The sequence below is a fragment of the Chrysemys picta genome, chromosome 8 (genome assembly GCF_011386835.1).
Source record: "Chrysemys picta bellii isolate R12L10 chromosome 8, ASM1138683v2, whole genome shotgun sequence".
NCBI classification, from domain to species: domain Eukaryota; kingdom Metazoa; phylum Chordata; order Testudines; family Emydidae; genus Chrysemys; species Chrysemys picta.
The window spans coordinates 6,002,314-6,020,643 of NC_088798.1; the positions used below are offsets into that span (position 1 = coordinate 6,002,314).

Below are 18,330 nucleotides of genomic sequence, written 5' to 3' on the forward strand. Positions count from 1 at the left end.
TGTTTCACTGAACTGGGGCTACAAAGCATAAGCTATGAAAGATATTGCTGTGTGAAGAGTCGCTTAGGGTGAAATTCACCCTTGTGCAGAGGGTCAACACAAAGGTTGTGCACCAGTTAAGTCCTTAACTGGACTTAAATCGTGTATAGGCCTTGTGCTGCACAAGGGTGAATGCCACCCAAAATAAGACCATTCTGATGTTGTGAAAAGGAGGGTGACCTGATTACTATGCAAAACTCAATTCTTGCTGATAGATGTAACAACTACAATATTCAAGCAACATTACTCAATGTATAAAGTTGTGTTTTATTTATTTATTTTAATTGCCCACACTCCCATCCATGGAATAATTCCCTCCACTTGTGCTTACAAAACAAACCCTAGTAGTAAGAGTGCTTATCTTAGGAAGAAATCCCTAGTCACTAATGCAAATCTTATAAAGCAGATGATATATCTCTTTTTATATACCATTTATTTATAGCAACTGTTAGGTATTTTTTAGATACACTAATAGACCATGGCAAAGTCTGCGGATAATGCTAAATTACTCAAGTTAGTTAAATCCAATGCCAACCTGCAAAGTCCATCTGTTTACTTGTTTACTTGCGGGGAGGGGCTGTTTATATGTGTGTGTATATAAATACATACAAAGGTTTCTCTCTATATCTGGAATTCACTTCCCCTGCTGGTTTAACAGGGTGAGTGTACTGATCTTCAGACCATGTTGCAAAGTCCACCTCAAGCCCGTGTGATCACTGATAGGTGGCACTTCATTTACAGTTACCATCTGGGCAGTTTGGCTCTGTAACCAGATATCTCAGAGGCAGTCCAGCCCTAGCTCTTCACTCCAGCTCCCACTGCACACAGGGATAGGTGTGTGTGTGTAGATTGTGAATTCAGTGTATATGCAAGAGAGACAAAGGCTGACGGCACCGTGATATCTGTGCTGGACAGCATGGGGCCCTCCTGGGACTGGCTGCATGTGGACATCTATCGGATTTTTTACCTGGCTGCTGTGTTTTGCCTGACTTATGTACTTCTGAAGGTGATCCAGCTGTGTCGGAGGAGACAGCAACTGCTCAAAGCCCTAGATTGTTTCCCAGGCCCGCCAAGGCACTGGCTGTATGGCCATGCCCATGAGGTACGGTCTATGATACTACTTGATAATGTATTAGGGAGTGTGTCGGAGCGCGTGTCACAAACGAATGAAGTCTTGGTAATCTCAGCACACTTCCCTGCTGTCCCGTACTTGCAGAGAAATGGGGAGATGTCCGTGATTTTGTGTGTGAATGGTAAAGGCCACTGTCATCACTGGGGGAGGGGGCAAGCTTGCATTTTTCTGTGCTCAATGTTAAATATCTAGGGCTTGATTTCTTCAGAGGTGCTGAGCACCCTCCACCCAATTCAACCAGGCTCAAGGTATCTCCCTTGGGCACCCAAAAATGGAGGTACCCATAAAACTGAGGCCACTTTTGAAAACTTGGGCCAAAATATTGCAAGGCTCTGCTGTAACAAGGATCAGCATCAAGTCGCAGAGACAGATCAGCAGCTACCAGTGGCTTTCGGGGGTGTGTGGGGGGGTCTTACATCAGAGGGAAGCTAAAATTCCTCCCAGGTTTTGGAATTCATATCCCTCTCTATTTTACTGTTCATACTGATCTTGCTTTGAATAGTGTGTGTGTGTGTGTGACATTTACTAGACAGTCTCTGCCTCCCTTGATGCTGGATCGACTATTCCTTTCAATGGAGGCTGCTTATCTTTGAGAACCCACTTCCCTTTTTTTCTATGCCAAGTCCATCAGAGAGGAGAAGGGAGAGTCTCTTGCTAAATAAATGTACCCAAGATATTTACCTCCTAAATATATTTACACGGTTTGAGAAAAGAGCCACTTCTTTTGAGTGTTTTTCTCTTTGCCCTGTAAGCGTTTTCTCCTTGAGGGCGGTATTCATTTGTTGAATCATCAATACTTTTGGCGGACTTGGTAACACTTGTATTTGCCATCCTAAGCACCAGGAGGCTGCCTTAGACTCTGCAGATGTGACTAGGGTTGCCAGGTGTCCAGATTTTGACCGGAACACTTGATCGAAAGGGGACCTTGGCGGCTCCAGTCAGCATCACTGATCGGGCCGTTAAAAGTTTGGTCAGTGGCGCAGCAGGGCTAAGGCAGGTTCTCTGCCTGACATGGCTCCATGCGGCTCCCGGAAGCAGTGGCATGTACCCCCCCTCCGGCTCCTATGCATAGGGGGAACCAGGGGTGGCTCCCTTAGAGCTGGCTCTGCAGTTCCCATTGGCCGGAAACCGCAGCCAATGGGAGCTTCAGGGGCGGGGCCTGCAGACGAGGCAGCGCACACCAGATCTGGCCACGCCTCTGCGTAGGAGCTGGAGGGGGGACACAAAGCTGCTTCTGGGAGCTGTGTGAGGTAAGTGCCACCCAGAGCGTGCCCCCCTCAGCCCCTCCCACGCCCCAACTCCCTGCCCCAGCCCTGATCTCCCTCCAACCCTCCGAATCCCTCAGGCCCAGCCCAGATCACTCTCCTGCACCCCAAATCCCTCATCCCCAGCCGCACACCAGAGCCTGCACCCCCAGCTGGAGACCTCATTCCCCACACCCCAACCTCCTGCCCCAGCCCAGAGCTCCTTCCCACACCCTGAACCCCTCATTTCTGGCCCCAATATTGAACCGACACCCCCAGCCCAGAGCCCATACCCCCTCCCACACCGCAGCCCCCTGCCTCAGCCCAGAAGCCCCCTCCCATACTCCAAGCCCCTCAGCTCCACCCCCCAGCCCAAAGCCCCCTCCTTAACCGAAACCCCTCATCCCCAGCTCTACCCCAGAGCCTGCACCCCCAGCCAGAGCCCTCAACTCCTCCCGCACCCCAACCCTCTGAGCCAGCCTGGTGAAAATAAGCAAGCAAGTGAGGGTGGGGGAGAGCGAGCAACAGGAGGGGGGATGGAGTGAGCAGGGGGTGGGGCCTTGGAGAAGGGGCGGGGTCTCAGAGGAGGGGTTGGGGCAGAGCAAGGGTGTTTGGTTTTGTGCGAGTTGAAAGTTGGCAACCCTCGATATGAATCATGTTAATTAATACTTGTATTTATTGTTTCTCTTATAGCCGCACCCATAGACCTCTCCTTAGTTCAGAGTCCCATTGTGCCAGGCACTGCAAAGAGTTTACAATCTAAGTAGATGAGACACGCAAACAGTAGGAGAAAGAAAATCATATTATCTCATTTGAGATACAGAGGCCCAATAGACTAATAACTTTATCACAAGTACAGCCACTGAAATCAATGGGAACAATTGGTGGGATGGGGAAGGTGCTACTCAGACTATCACAAACTGGCCCAGGGGCGTTAACTGATTTGTCCAAGGTCACACAGGGAGTCAGTAACGGAGCTGTGAATTGAACCTAAGTCTGCTGCGTCTTAGTCCAGTGCCTAAGCTCTTCAGGGCAGGGATTGCCTTTCTTCTGTGTTTGTACAGCTCCCTGCACAATGCGGCCCCAATCCTGATATATTTAGGTGCTACCATAATATAAACCTTTATCAATACTTAACCACGAGACCATCCCTTACTGTGCCTTTATTTTCTCCATAAACAATATTTTTTTTCTTTGTAAAAAATCATTACAGCTTCAAGATCAAGAACTCAACAAGATCATATCTTGGGCAGAGAAATACCCATGTGCTCACTCTGTATGGTTTGGAGGTTTCTTAGGATTCCTGAATATCTACCACCCCGAATACGCCAAGGCCGTATATAGCAGAGGAGGTGAGAACATGCAACTTTATTTCTGAGTTCTTAGGATTACAGTTGCTAAGAGTTCCTGCCACCAAAGTCCACTTTTAGTGGAGCGCTGATATATTGAAATCTGTAGCCTTGTTATAAAACTATTTGCTCCTACCTATTAACACCCCTCACCCCACACACGCCCCAACTTGCATCCTTATATAATTCCTCTCCTGTTTTGCAGTATACACATATTCAGCTGTTTTGGTCTTCCTTAGGGACCCCAGTGTAGGTGTGCACTGCAAGATTCAATTAAAAACCAAAGTGAACTCAGAACAACAAAATTCATTCATGCGCAGAGGGCCAGCCAAGGGTTATGAGACCCTCCAAACAGACTAAAATGGAAGTTAAGTTGTGCAGAGGCTAGGTGCAAATCCCCTGTATGGAAGTGAATTTTACCCTGTGCAATTATTTGCATAGTCTTCTAAGAACACAAAACATCTGTCAGCAAATGGGCCGTGTGATGGCCGCCACCTTGGCTGACATACCAGAGACTGAACTGGGAAATTCCAGGGCTAAATGAATGAGCCACTACAGCATAAGCTGAAGAGTCTGACTCCTTAGCAGTGTCTGTACTTGTATCCTCTGTGCCTCAGACCCAGAGGGGGACCGTCAACACTAGCTGCCCAGTGGGTTACACATGGAAAGCAGGTCCTGCTGCTTCACTTACCTAAAAGCAATGAACTAGCTCTGAGCTCAGTGGATGAGCCTAATACCACTTCCTAGAATCTGTTTTACCATGCGCTAAGGAGCAGAGTGAAAAACCGGCAGGCTTAGGAGATTGGTCATGGTGGAAGACAGAACCTTTCACCTACAGGTTAACAGCTAGAATCTAAACCGCAGTAAAGGGTGAAATCGTGGACCCGCCGAAGTCATAGGGCCAGGATTCCACCTCTGAAGTTTAGTGGTTTACATGAACTGGATTGGTGGTGACAGCCCAATAGCTGGTGTGTAGGGGTCTACAGTGCACAAACGCAGATAGCACTTCCTGGCAACTTCGCTGAATCTGACTATACCTGAGAATATACTATGCTCAGGTGCTATAGAAACCATAAACAAGATAGACCAATACCATTGATGGTAAAGAAGGAAAAAACCCTCATAATAATCTACTCCATCCCCTTGCCAATGCCAGATTATTTCTATCTGCTTACATGGGCCTCGTCACCATGGTATCTCTTTCTTATTGTGTATTTCACAGGCTCAAAGCTTGAACTGTCAGGAAACATTAGTTTGAAATACAGCCTAAGGCCCAGATCCACAAGGGTATTTAAGTGCCTAACTCACATTGATTTTCACTGGCAGTTAGATGCCTAAATATCTTTGAGTATCTGGGCCTACATTTTCACTTTACTCATTTTATCCTATTTGTTCCTAAACCCTCTCCCCCACCACTCCTCTCCTCCCCCAACTAGCATCCTCTGCTGCTTTGTGGTTTACACTGTTTACATATTTTGAGACCATTCGGCCCCTGCTGGTTGTTGCTTAGCTAAGACACATGTATCCAGCTGTTTTGAGCTTCCTTAATGACCCCCATACATCATTTCTGTTGCTCTTCTCCGAACTCCCGCCTGGTTTCTGAAGAGCTTTCTGACAACAAAGGGGCCCCAGCTGGACACAGTCGTCTCAGTTCAGCCCTGGATTGACTAGGCACGGGGCTTGGATTACCCTTTTCTCCTCTGGAGGTTGTCCCTGTAGCCAATGGCTCTGAGGCGCAGCGTGGTGGAAGCTTGCGTGGCACATTGAGTTAATTTGTGTGAACATATCGGCCTCTAGCGGCTGGCTGCTGTGAGGATATGACTCTCCTTCATCACAGCCAAAGGAGGTGCTTCTTTAATTCAAGTGGTGTTGGTGCTGAAGGTCTCAGGGGCGAACACTTGCGCTGTTTGTGTGTTGGCAGCCGCAGGTTTATTGGACCTGCGCACACACTGCCCGATCACACCTGCTCGGTGACTCTAAAGAGGACTGTTAACCCAGTGCCTTCCACGCCCCTTCAGCTGATGGACTTTGCTTCTGAAGGAAGGCCAGAGGCAGAAGAAAGTCCTCTCAAGAGTGGTGGCCAGGTGTGCCCTGCTGTCTGAGCTCTGAGATAAAATCACCTGCCATCCCTCCCTATCCTACGTGGACTTCACTCCAAGATTAGGGAAAGCACCTCTGTCCCAATCCGACCTCATGTCCAATAACCTTTCCCTATACATTGATCTAAATGTAGGGCTTGTTTCTGCTCCCATCCCCCCGCTTGTCTTGTCAGATTGCTCGCCTCCTCCCCAGCCCAGCCAGCAGCGCTGGGAGAAACTGGCTGAGATTCTGGGCCACGTGCCCAGGAACAAGGGAGGCAAAGTGGGCTGGAACTGACATTTCTGCCCTCCTGATTATGGGCTGCTCCGGCGACCAAGATTGCCTCTGGTGTAAATTCTGCAGTCGTCCCCAGGGCTTCGTATGGCTGGTGGTGCAAGCCAGAATGGGTGTGCTGGTGTCAGCTACAGCCCTGCCCCAAGGCACACCCCATGAACTGGGGGTTGCAGGAGAGGGACAAGGATAATGCCCAATGGAGTCCCTTCATGGAGATAAAACTCTCCCAGCTCCGTGCAGGCTGTTATCAGCGTATGTAGGCTATTGGAGCAGCAGTGAGAATCCTGACCACTGTATCTGTCTATGGCACAACCTCCAGTTGGGGCAGGGCAGATCTGCACTACCACCACCCACCAGAGCTTAAAAGCCACAATCTAGCCCTTAATGGGTTCCATGTAAATGCTTTGCTTTTTCCTACTGAAGTATAGGATGTCAGGGGAGGGCGAGAACTTACCACCCTGCATGACCCCTTGATTTAACTGACATGGCTTGCGTTAGAAGGCAGAGATGTCTCCATTAAAACACACATCTCTGGTGCATTTTTCAGATCCAAAGGCTGATGACTTCTATCGTTTCTTTGTCCCTTGGACTGGTACGTATGCTTTTTGGCTCTCACATTACATTACATAATTGGGGACTGTTGGGATAACTGGGTGTACAAATTTACCCGACTTGCGAGCCCAACTGTGAAAACTGAGTCGGAAATGTATAAAGTATCACAACAACCTAGAACCATAAACGTTGATGGGAAAAGGTGCAAAAGGGAGATAGAGACTGAACTAGTCCACACAAAAAGGCCTCTGGATATAACTCAAGGGCTGTGTTCAGATCATGTCCGGTAAACAAGAGAAGTGGGGGACTAGAAATCAAAGGACCAAAATCGTTGTGTCAGAAAGTAGGCTTAATTGGTAGACAATATAATGAAGGGCTGGGTACAACTTAACTTCTGTACCTGGAAAGATAATGGAGCAAATAATTAAGCAATCCAATTTGAAAACACTTAGAAGATAATAAGGTGATAACAGTCAGCATGGATTTGTCAAGAACAAATCATAAATTGGATGAAATTTAATAAGGACAAATGCAAAGTACTCCATTTAGGAAGGAACAATCAGTTGCATACATACAAACTGGGAAATGACTGCCTAGGGAGGAGTACTGCGGAAAGGGATCTGGGGGTCGTAGTGGATCACAAGCTAAATATGAGTCAACAGTGTAATGCTGTTGCAAAAAAAGCGAACATCATTCTGGGATGTATTAGCAGGAGTGTTGTAAGCAAGACATGAGAAGTAATTCTTCTGCTCTACTCCGCTCCGATTAGGCCTCAACTGGGGTATTGTGTCCAGTTCTGGGTGCCACATTTAACTGTTTTTCATCTTTTCCAGTATCATTAGTAAGGGGTTAAAAGGGTTTGTAATGGTGCGTTTGCAGGCTGAGGTATCTGCACCAAACCCTGAACCTTGTTTGAAACTGTTAAATGTTGGACCGTGACTGGGTTATGTTAACACGCTTGGCTCTTGGGCCCATTTATTGCATCTAAATTAATACAAGAGGAAGAGATCTTATGGGGTGAAACTCACTCCACCTGTTCAAAGACCCAGTACTGAAGATTCATCTGTCCCCTCCCCTGCAGCTGAGTCTGTGTGGGTGGGGAGAGAAGGAAGCAGCTGCTTCAGGATCTGGTGGGGGCCAGAGAAGGGATGGGACGAGAGCATCAGGAAGACAAGGTGAGGGAGTAAGCTGCCCCTTCCTAACCTCCCAGGGATCCCATAGGAAAGATGAGGTTTTGCTTCCACCACCCCACTACGGCCAACTCTAGTTTGCATCTCATTGGCTGAGAAGTCCTGATGTACGTCAATGACCACAAGGCTGGGAATCAGGAGCTCTAATCCTGCCTCCCTGTGGCTGTTAAAGGCCAGCACAAGTTAAAGCAGTCAGCGAAAGAAAATTCCGTGCAAGGGCCCCAGCTTCAGGCCAAAGCAAAAGGGAGCCTTCAGCCATCTTTGCACACCATCTCCCTGACGTATGCTCTGTGCATTACAGCCATGCCAAAGATCTCCAGGGAATCCTGCCCCCTCCTCCATGAGAAATGGGAGCACAAAGGTGGCACAGGATAGGATGTAGCTTTGTAGAGCGTATACATCCCCCTGTCACCACACATATAATTTTGTTGCTTAGCATTTAGATGCTTTGTGAGAGGCATTGTATATCTAGGTGAACTAAATAAGACTAGTTATATGCACAACAACAGACCGAAATAGTAGAGATGGCTGCACAAGGGTGATTGACACAATTAAAATCCCTGTTCCTGTTGAGCTAGAACCCTAAAAGCTAGTAGGGAGATAGGACATAGGACTGGTAAGGACTGCTTGAGTCATCAAGTCCAGTCCCCTGACACTGCAGGCAACCCCCTTGTATAATCCTAGTTCTTAAATGTATCAAGCTACATCTTCAAACCGGTTAGGTGGTTTGTCCCCCACAACTCCTATGGGGACGCTATGGGGAGAACATCACTTCTCTGATGGTTATAAACCACTTTCCAACTTCCAGCCTAAGCCTACACTAGGGAATTACTTCATTATAACTACGTCGCTCCAGGGAGTAAAAAATCCATGTCCCTGAGCAACATCGTGATACCAACCTCAGCACTGATGTAGACAAAGCTGCTTCCACCTAACATCTCTCATGGATTAACTACGCCAACAGGAGCGCTCTCTCCCATCGGCATAGAGCGTCTTCACTAAAATGCTACAGCAGCGTAGCTGCACTGATGCAGCTGTGAAGATGCAGTTTTTTAAGTGTAGACCTGGCCTAAATGTATTTGTGGCCACTTTATTTAGGACAGCTACCCCTGCTTTCCAAACCACTTTTCTTCAGTTCTGTACACACACAGCAGGGGTTTGCATTTCCTCCAAGATAAACCACTATGAATACAAAGACCCTTTTTTTGATTAACAACTGTCTTTCAAGGGCATAACACCGTCTCTCCGGGCTAGTCGACACTAGAAGTCCTACAACTGCTCATCTGCACGGAGGCAGCTATAGTGCGTCTGGTGAAGACACTCTATGGGAATGGGAGAGAGCTCTCCCATCGGTATAATAAAACCACCTCGGCAACATAGTGCTGTCCACATTGGTGCTTAGTTCAGTGTAACTTACATCGCGCAGGGGGTGGCTTATTCACACCCCTGTACGACGTAAGTTATGCTGATGTAACCTATAGTGTAAACAAGTCCTCAGATTCCACCTTTCACAGCCCAGATCGTCTGGGTTTGTCTTGTTTCGATGAGGCCTTTTGTTAAGCCCATCTAAACAGTCTGATTTCTTTTGTCATGAGCTGTAAGTTATAGACAGAAGTCCAGACTCTCTGCCACAATCCAGAAGGATTAAAACTCTGTGTTTCCCTCCTCAGGGAAAGGATTAATTGTTTTACATGGACCAAAGTGGTTCCAACACCGTAGACTGCTGACTCCTGCATTTCATAATGATATTTTGAAATCTTACGTGTCGCTGATGGCGGATTCCACCAAAGTGATGTTGGTAGGTAACCCAGTGACGTTGGTAGGTAACCCTCTGCTACAGTCGTCATTCTGAACCTTCCCCTTCCCACACTGAAACATAAGGCCTGTCAAGCTCCACTTTATGCTCATTCGATACAGTGAGACAAGCTGGCGTGAGATGGTCCTCACCATTTCCATCCTAGAAATAAATCACATCTGGGTACCAATGTGGGCCAGTCTCAGAGATGGCCGTAGACTCCATCTAGCAGTGGCCTAGTATAGTATATTCCTAACCCTGTCTTCTTACCCTTGTGTCAGTGGCATCAAGAGGAGCACCGGGGGGCTCCTGTTGACATTACTGCTTGAAACTAAATTGTGATTCGAACTAGAATAATTCTTCAGCCCATTCTATAGCCTGTGTGTAACAAAGGCCCAGATTCTCTTCTCCTCTACCCTAGTATAAAGCAGTAGTAAGCCCATTGGCATCAGTGGAATTACAGTGGTGTATGCAAAGGGAGAATCAGGCCTAATATGTTTTTAGTCATCAGCCTCTGCCTCCAGATCTAATCACCGCTGTATTTTATTTAACTAACTCACCTAAACAGCACTGTTACAGTAGCCAAGTGTGAAGCTAGTCCCCACTAGATGAAAGGCTTCCACCTAATACATGATCTGCTAAGAAAGTAAATGTAAATTCAATGTGGCAACCCCGCCACCCCCACCCCTGACTCACCAACTTCCAGATGTTCCTTCTGCTTCATGCGGCCGAACGACCATAGCAATATGCTGGGCTGTACATCTATTGATAAACTTTTTATTGCCAATGTGTTTGAAATACCAACAAGAAGTTAGTCCTATAAAAGATATCCCTCACTTACTATGTCTCTGGCCATGTCTACACTTACAAGCATACAGTTGTACCAATACAGCTGTGCTGCTGTAAGATCGCCTGGGTAGCCATGTCATGGCAATAGGATAGAGCTGTTCTGTCAACATAATAAAACCAGCTCAACGAGCGGCGGTAGCTGTGTCATCGGGAGAGCGTCTCCCACCGATATAGCGCTGTGCACACAAGTACTTATGCTGGAAAAGCTGATACCGCTCAAGGGGGTGTTTTTTCACACCCTGAGTGGCAAAAGTTTTGCAGACATAATGTTAGTGTAGACACGGCCTCTCTAAACAAGAATAAAGTATTATGAATAACATATGGCATGAAATTCGCTTAACTTTGTCGCTGCACAAGTTGAGTGTAAATATCCCAAACAAGGTGGGTGAAGGAATATCTTTGGCTGGACTGACAAGCTCTCTCACCAACACAAGTTGGTCCAAGCAAAGATATGACCTCACCCACCTTGTCTCAATCTTTTATGGTAATTTCTTAAATACCCAACCTCATCTACATTGTCTCATTAATATCCTTGGACTGACATGGCTACAACTACACTGCATACATAAAAGAGTGAGTCATAATCAACTATTGAAACAGATTAGTAAGGAATTGTTTAATTCATCCTTGTTTGTAATCTTTAAATCAAGACTTGATGTCTTTCCAAAAGATATGCTCTAATTCAACCACAAATCCTCTGTTTCTTCACTTCTACACCATACCCCAAATGTTGTATAGATTGCAAATGAATCTCAGATCCTACAGACAAAGAAATTATTTAAAGGACGATGGCTGAGATTTTGGTCATCTGAGAAATTCCATTTGTTTTGTGAATGCTGACCCCTCTTTTTTACATTAGGAAAAATGGGAAAAGTGGACCACAAAGGACAAGTCGCTGGATATCTTTGACGATGTTGGCTTGATGGCTTTAGATAGCATGCTGAAATGTACCTTTAGTTATCAAAGCAACTGCCAGAACAGGTCTGTATGAGAAGAACAGTGGTTTTGCCTTTAAGGCACTGGACTCAAAGTCAGGAGCTCTGAGTTTAATATCTGGCTGTACCAGAGACTTCTTGGGTGACTTAGGGAAAGCAATTTAGGCTGGGATTTTCAATAAAAGCAAGGAATATCCACAAATTGCCATGGTCATGGGGGGTGAGAAAGTATGAAGTTGCACTGAGGTAGCATAAATGTCCCTCTTTAATTAACACAAGGGCTGTTGATTAATAGCAGTTAGCTCACGTGATTAACTGAAAAAAATTAATTGCAATTAATTGCAGTTTTAATCACACTGTTAAACAATAGAATACCAATTGAAATCTATTAAATATTTAGAATGTTTGTCTACATTTTCAAATATATTTATGTCAATTACAACAGAGAATACAAAGTGTACAGTGCTCACTTTATATTATTTTTTATTACAAATATTGGCACCATAAAAATCATAAGCAAAAGAAATAGTATTTTTCAATTCACCTCATTCAAGTACCTTAGTGCAATCTCTTTATTGTAAAAATGCAACTTACAAATGTAGATTTTTTTTTGTTACATAACTGCATTCAAAAACAAAACAATGTAAAACTTTAGAGCCTACAAGTCCACTCAGTCCTACTTCTTGTTCAGCCAATCGCTAAGAGAAACAAGTTTGTTTACGTTTATGGGGAATAATGCTGCCCACTTCTTATTTACAGTGTCACCTGAAAGTGAGAACAGGTGTTTGCATGGCACTTTTGTAGCTGACTTTGCCAGATATTTACATGCCAGATCTGCTAAATATTCGTATGCCCCTTCATGCTTTGGCCACCATTCCAGAGGACATGTTTCCATGCTGAGGACATGCTTCCATGCTGATGACGCTCGTTAAAAATAATTGGTTAATTAAATTTGTGACTGAACTCCTTGGGGGAGAAATGTATGTCTCCTGCTCTGTGTTTTACCCGCATTCTGCCATATATTTCATGTTATAGCAGGCTCAGATGATGACCCAACACATGTTGTTCATTTTAAGAACACTTTCACTGCAGATTTGACAAAACCAAAAAAGGTACCAATGTGAGATTTCTAAAGACTCGACCAAGGATTTAAGAATCTGAAGTGCCTTACAAAATCTGATCTGGACAGAGTGTGGAGCATGCTTTCAGAAGTCTTAAAAGAGCAACACTCCAATGCGGAAACTATAGACCCCAAACCACCAAAAAAGAAAATCAACCTTCTGCTGGTGGCATATGACTCAGAGGATGAAAACGAACATGCATCAGTCCGCACTGATTTGGATCATTATCGAGCAGAACCCATCATCAGCATGGACGCATGTCCTCTGGAATGGTGGTTGAAGCATGAAGCAACATATGAATCTTTAGCACATCTGGCACATAAATATCTTGCAATGCCAGCTACAATAGTGACACTTTGTATTCTATGTTGTAATTGAAATCAATATATTTGAAAAAGTGGAAAACATCCAAAAATATTTATATAAATAGTATTCTATTATTGTTTAACAGTGCAATTAATCACAATTATTTTTTTAATTGCTCGACAGCCCTAATTAACACACATTAAACTGCCCTTTTTTGTCTTCCCTTTAGCGAGAATACATTTCTCAAAGCTATACGACAGCTCACATCCATGGTACAAGAGAGAATGAGGACGTTTCTGTACCACAATGATCTCATCTACTGGTTCAGTCCCCATGGGCGTCGCTTCCGGAATGCCTGCAGAATAGTCCATCGCCATACAAGTATTTCTTTCCTCTCTTGACTTAAGACTTTCATCTGTACAATTGAGACATTAACCATGCTCAAGATACTGGGTCTCTTAAGAGGGATGGCCTTCTGGGCAGACAGGGGAGACACACTGGAAGATATTAGATTTAAAAAGTGGGGGTATGTGGTGGTAAGTAGGGTTACCATACGTCTGGTTTTTCCCGGACGTGTCCGGCTTTTCGGCAATCAAACCCCCGTCCGGGGGGAATTGCCAAAAAGCCGAATATGTCCGGGAAAATGCCGGCTGGGCACTTCCCCTCCCGTGGCGGCTCTGCTCCTCCCCTGACTCTTCGACTCTGTTTAAAAGCTGAGCTGCCTGAGCGCTATGGGCTTCAGGCAGCCCCCTTGCCTCCAGACCCAAGCTGCCGGAGCCCGGGAGGGGAAGTGCCCTGCCGAGGGCGCAGGGTCCGGAGGCATAGGGGCTGCCCGAAGCCCAAGCGCTACTGGCTTCACGGTTTGCCAGGCAGCCTCCAGACCCTGCGCCCCCAGCTGGGCGCTTCTCCTCCCGGGCTCCAGCTGCGCTGGGGAAGCGCCGGCCAGGGGCGCAGGGTCTGGGGGCTGCCCGGCAAACCGTGAAGCCGGTAACACTCGGGCAGCCCTTTTCGCGTGGCTGGGAGTGGGAGGGAGGAGGGGGTGGAGTTAGGGCAGGGTTGGGCGGGGAAGGGGCGGGGTTGGGGCGGGGCTGGGGTGGAAATGGGCGGGGCCATGGCCCCATGGAGGGTCCTCTTTTTTTATTTGTCAAATATGGTAACCCTACCAGTGGTAAGAGACCTTGAATGTTCCTCAGATTACCTGGGTCCTGAAATTTATGCTTTAGGAAATCTCCACTAACCAGGAGAACCCCACATTCTGGTCCATTAACTGAATCATACAGTGGAATCTAGAGTGCTATGTCATTTAATCCAGTGGTTCTCAAACTGCGCTTGTGGGGTACAGTCAGTCCACAGAGACCTGCCTGGCAATCTGCAGAATGAAATCTGATGAGAATCAGGCAGTGGTGGGATTGGAATGTTGCAATGGGATGGGAATATGACCCATGAGATAATCCTTCTCTAACTAAGTGGTCCTGGAACAAAAAGGTAGGAGAATCTATGGAGCTATTCCATGAGATGGTTTTGTGATTATAACAGGACTTGGAGCCAGGAGATCTGACATATATTCTTGCATTTGCTACAGATTTCTCATGTGACCTTGAAACAAAATCACTTAATACTTCTGTGCCCTAAATTTCCTTACCCAGGAAAAGGGGGAAATACCACATAACGTACATACTTCACAGAAGAGTTCTGAGAATACTGAATGTAAAGAACGTTGAGATTCTCTGTTGAAAGGTGCAAAGTATTCTTTTTTTCTAGTGATTTGACTGGTCCTTTTTTAAATGTATCTAGAGATGGGGCTTCCACCATTTGCCTTCCCAGGTGATTGAATTACTAGTGAATCACAGTGATATTTTAACTAAATCATATGTTGATCATTCTTTCCCTAGAGAAGGTGATCAAGGAGAGGAAGGAGTGGCTCAAGGATGAGCGAGAGCTTGAAAAGATCCAGAAGAAGAGGCACTTGGACTTTCTGGATATTCTTCTGTGTGCCAAGGTGAGTCTTGAAGAACACACATGAACTAACTGTAACTATAGCATAGGTACATTTCATTAAGAATCATTAGCAGATACCTGAGCATTGCTGACTGCAGTTTCCTCACCAGATATTCCCTTTTCTAATCTTTTTGGCTGCTGTGTGTGCTTGGAATGTCTGGATGCAATAGGTCAAATTCAACCATGCTATAAATGGGCGGTGAATTTGGTTGGATGTGCTTGTTTTTTTAATAAAGTCAATTGAAATATTTTAAAATGGTTGAAATCTAAACAAAATATTTCAAGTTTGTTGAAACAAAATGTTTCATTCAATTTAACATTTCAATTCGCCAAACATCTTGAAAAAAAAATTGGTTTTGGTTCAACCTGAAATCATTTTTAAAAAGCTTTTTTCAGAATTACATGAGAACTGAATAATCCATTATTCACCCAGCTCTAGCTAAAAGGACTGTGTTTGTCTGTGCCAGACCTGCACTACCTGATGTCACAGCAAAATTGGTTCTTCCTCTTTCTCAGATTCCATCTATGTGAATTCATTATACAGCAATGTGGCCACAGGGTGTCTAAGTGGTTGGATTGAATTAATTCTTGATATGCAACTCCTCAAATGGTATATATATATTTTTGGGGAGGGGGGTTCTTGTGGAAATTCAGAACATGAACAAAAGAACACAGGAATTGCCACTGGATCAGACATGAGGCCCATCTAGTCCGGTCTCTGACAGTGGCCAGCTCCTAAAAGAGAAGTTGTACGAACCCTGCAGTAGCAGATGTGGGATAATCTGCCTACCACATTAGGTCTTATCCTCATCTCTAATAGTTAGAGATTGTCTTAAACCCTGAAGCATGAGGTTTAATTGCAAACTTGTCCATTCCAAAATTAGGATGAAAATGGAGAAGGATTACCTGATGAAGATCTACGTGCCGAGGTAGACACTTTCATGTTTGCGGGTCATGACACCACAGCAACTGGGATCTCCTGGCTCTTGTACTGCATGGCCCTGTACCCAGAGCACCAGCAGAGATGCAGGGAGGAGATCAAGGAGATTCTGGGAGACAGAGAGACCATTCAGTGGTGAGACTTCACCTTCTTTATTGCACACTTATCCTCTTGAAGATCCATGTTGGAACAGCTAATGCTGAGAATTAAGAATGTTCCAGACTCTGCTTTTAATCATTACACATTAAGACTCGGGATGGGAGTTTGAAATTTTATGAACATCTCAAGTTAAATTTTAGGCATGTGCAGAGTCTGAGAATATAAATCTAAAGTAACTCTTCAGACTTCAGTGGAGTTACTCCAGACTTACACTGTTGCTACTGAGAACAGAATTTTGCTCTAAGAATTAACTTGCCAGACCCTCAGTCAATCCCACTGAAGTCACTTACTGCTACAGAGCGTTCCTGCTGATATACATTAACTGGGCATCTGGCTTAACATACCTGTTCTGTCTTGTCACAGACACCTTAGATGTTTATTGATGAACTGCATCTTAAGGTTTGGTGGTAGGCCTGTCATCCCCTACTCATGATAATTGTTGATTTGGGCATTGATTGCCATAGGTTTTATAACTGACAAACAACTACAAATGAAATGTACTAAATAAGTGCCACGAATTATCAATGAGATGAAAGCAGTCTATGGCAGAGTTAGTGCCCAAGTCATTAATGAAAATAAATAGGGAAGCACAGATCTGTCACAGTCTAAAGATTACAGCTGGCAGAAATTTGGGATTTCCAGTTTGAGAAATTTTGGCACTTTGAAATTTGACTGTGTTCCAAATCAGAACAAAACCAAATTATTCAAAATTTCTTGTGAACTGGAAATCCCCCAAACCATTGTTTTGGAAACAATGACATATAGTCGGCGACCCCAGAGCTTCCAGTCTCCTGGGTCATCTGCTTCCTGGGCTGCTGGGAGTCTGGAGTCCCTGGGATCCCTGGCCCTGTGGCAGTCTGCATGGAAGGGCTTTCCCAGGACATCCAAGCTAAGAATCTGAGAGCTCTGTCTGGGTCTCCCAAGGCTTCCAGGCTCCTAGCTGCATAACAGAGAGCCTAGGAGTCCTGGTATGGTGGGGCTGCCCCAGAGCTGCAGACTACAAAAGCGTGAGTTCCCTAGCCCCAGGGCAGTCTCCAAGGGCAGCCCCACCTGGCAGGGACCCGGTAGTTTTCCAACATAACTTCCTGAGATTCAGCAAATGTTCTTTGAACCCAAATCACATTTGTAAAAAATTGTAGGTTTGATGAACTGGCATTTTCCAGTCAAACTCGGTTTCATCAGAAATTTTCCCACCAGCTCTACAAAGGATGCATTTGATCAAAAAACATCTAAGATGTCCAATCATGTTAGAGGGACAAGGTGACCATATTTTAAAAATATACATAAAAGTTGGACTCTTTTGTGGTGACGTGTTTTGGAATTGTGAAATACTCATCCAAATCACAAAAGTATATATACATATTTTTTTAATATGTGTACTGGTCTCACCTACTTCTAACTTCTGACTCCACAGCCACATGGACATATGTCTCAGAGTGGAGGACTTTCCCTCCCAGTAACTTAGTGCCCTGAATGAGTTTCTTGTGTAACCTTGAAGGATATTGTTAAACATGCACTTTGAGCAAAAGAACAGCTTTGATTGCACCTCCACTTTTTAACTTTTCCTTTCACTGCAAACAGCATTCATTACATTGAACACTTGTTCCACTGGACTGGGGCTTCTGGTAAAAACAAAACAAATAGTACCAGATCTAGCAATAAGTCTTGGACAAGTTATTAAACCCAAATGTCTGAGATGGATGAAATGAAAAAATGAAGACATTGTGGGTGTCCCAAAAAGAGTTCCTGATACAAGAGAACGGGAGATGATTGAAAAATGCCAATTATTTTTCATGGAATTTTAAGAACCTTACTTTCAAAATTTCCCATATTTTGTTTTGATTTTTGAAGACAAAACAAAAACAAATCTTAAAGAAATGTCAGAAAAAGATTTGTGTTTTCACAAGCGAAAACCCAAGAAAAACCAGAAAAGTTGTATTGAACATTTTTTCAGAGTTTAGTTTCTGCTTTTGAAAAACCAGAACATTTCAACAACAAAAATATAGATTTTCATGGACATTTTTCATTTTGGTCAACCCATAAAAAATTTTCCTCAAAAACTTTCATTTTGATCAAAAAGCCATTTTTCATTAAAAATATTGTAATGAAAGAATATTGAGCTGCTGTAACCAGGATATCAGATAAGTAACTGATCCTGGTTTTGGATATCAGGTATTTTGTAGGTGGAACAGATTCTGCTCTCAGTTACAGATGAAGTAACCCCACCGCATTACTCCAGTTGAACACACTGCTGGTGAGAGCAGAATTTAGGCCTCACTGCTCTTTGGGTAGGGAAAAACAGAACAGCGTTTCCCAGTTCTAGTCAGAATTCTTCCATTTGAAGAGGA

General features: G+C 44.7%; 1 protein-coding gene across 1 annotated transcript in view; it reads left to right on the top strand.

Annotated features, from left to right (window-relative positions):
- The first annotated feature begins 726 nt into the window (after window positions 1-726).
- LOC101945503 (cytochrome P450 4B1-like) overlaps window positions 727-18,330 on the top strand; it is a 53,002-nt gene continuing 35,398 nt past the window's right edge. The window contains exons 1-8 of the mRNA XM_065556032.1: window positions 727-1,141; window positions 3,629-3,767; window positions 6,685-6,729; window positions 9,550-9,677; window positions 11,383-11,504; window positions 13,115-13,266; window positions 14,778-14,884; window positions 15,768-15,958. Of these exons, the coding sequence (XP_065412104.1) occupies window positions 956-1,141; window positions 3,629-3,767; window positions 6,685-6,729; window positions 9,550-9,677; window positions 11,383-11,504; window positions 13,115-13,266; window positions 14,778-14,884; window positions 15,768-15,958 (1,070 nt within the window). The 5' untranslated portion in view covers window positions 727-955. The remainder of the gene's footprint in view (window positions 1,142-3,628; window positions 3,768-6,684; window positions 6,730-9,549; window positions 9,678-11,382; window positions 11,505-13,114; window positions 13,267-14,777; window positions 14,885-15,767; window positions 15,959-18,330) is intronic.